Genomic DNA, 345 nt, shown 5'->3' on the forward strand with positions numbered 1-345 from the left:
CACCTCCTGCTTGAGCTGCTCCACCTGGCTCTGGAGTTGGCATTTCTCGTTCTCCAAGATGTGCCGTTGCTGGACCCGCTTGTAACGGCAAGACTGAGCGTAGCCTCGGTTCTTCAAGGTCCTCCTCTTCTGCTTGAGGCGGATCACCTCCTCCTTGCTGAAGCCCCTCAGCTGCCGGTTCAGCTCCCGTACCGACATACTCACCAACTGATCGTCGGAGAAGCGGTCCTCCAAGCGCAGATGGTGATGGTGATGATGGTGATGACCGGGATGATGATGGGCAGCCGGTGGCAACTCCTCGCCACCGAAAGGCTGAGGGCGGAAAGGCTCGGAACCTTGGGGGGG

The 345-nt window shown here is 59.7% G+C and overlaps 1 protein-coding gene across 1 annotated transcript in view; it reads right to left on the bottom strand.

Moving 5' to 3' along the window:
• Positions 1–3: 3 nt before the first annotated feature.
• The window catches only part of LOC104512728 (transcription factor MafA-like), a gene marked incomplete at its 3' end in the record, with an annotated part of 749 nt that continues 407 nt past the window's right edge, over positions 4–345 (bottom strand). Inside the window, exon 2 of the mRNA XM_010155820.1 lies at positions 4–335. Coding sequence (XP_010154122.1) covers positions 4–335 — 332 coding nt within the window. The remainder of the gene's footprint in view (positions 336–345) is intronic.

This window comes from Eurypyga helias, unplaced genomic scaffold (genome assembly GCF_000690775.1).
Source record: "Eurypyga helias isolate BGI_N326 unplaced genomic scaffold, ASM69077v1 scaffold25157, whole genome shotgun sequence".
Classification (NCBI taxonomy): domain Eukaryota; kingdom Metazoa; phylum Chordata; class Aves; order Eurypygiformes; family Eurypygidae; genus Eurypyga; species Eurypyga helias.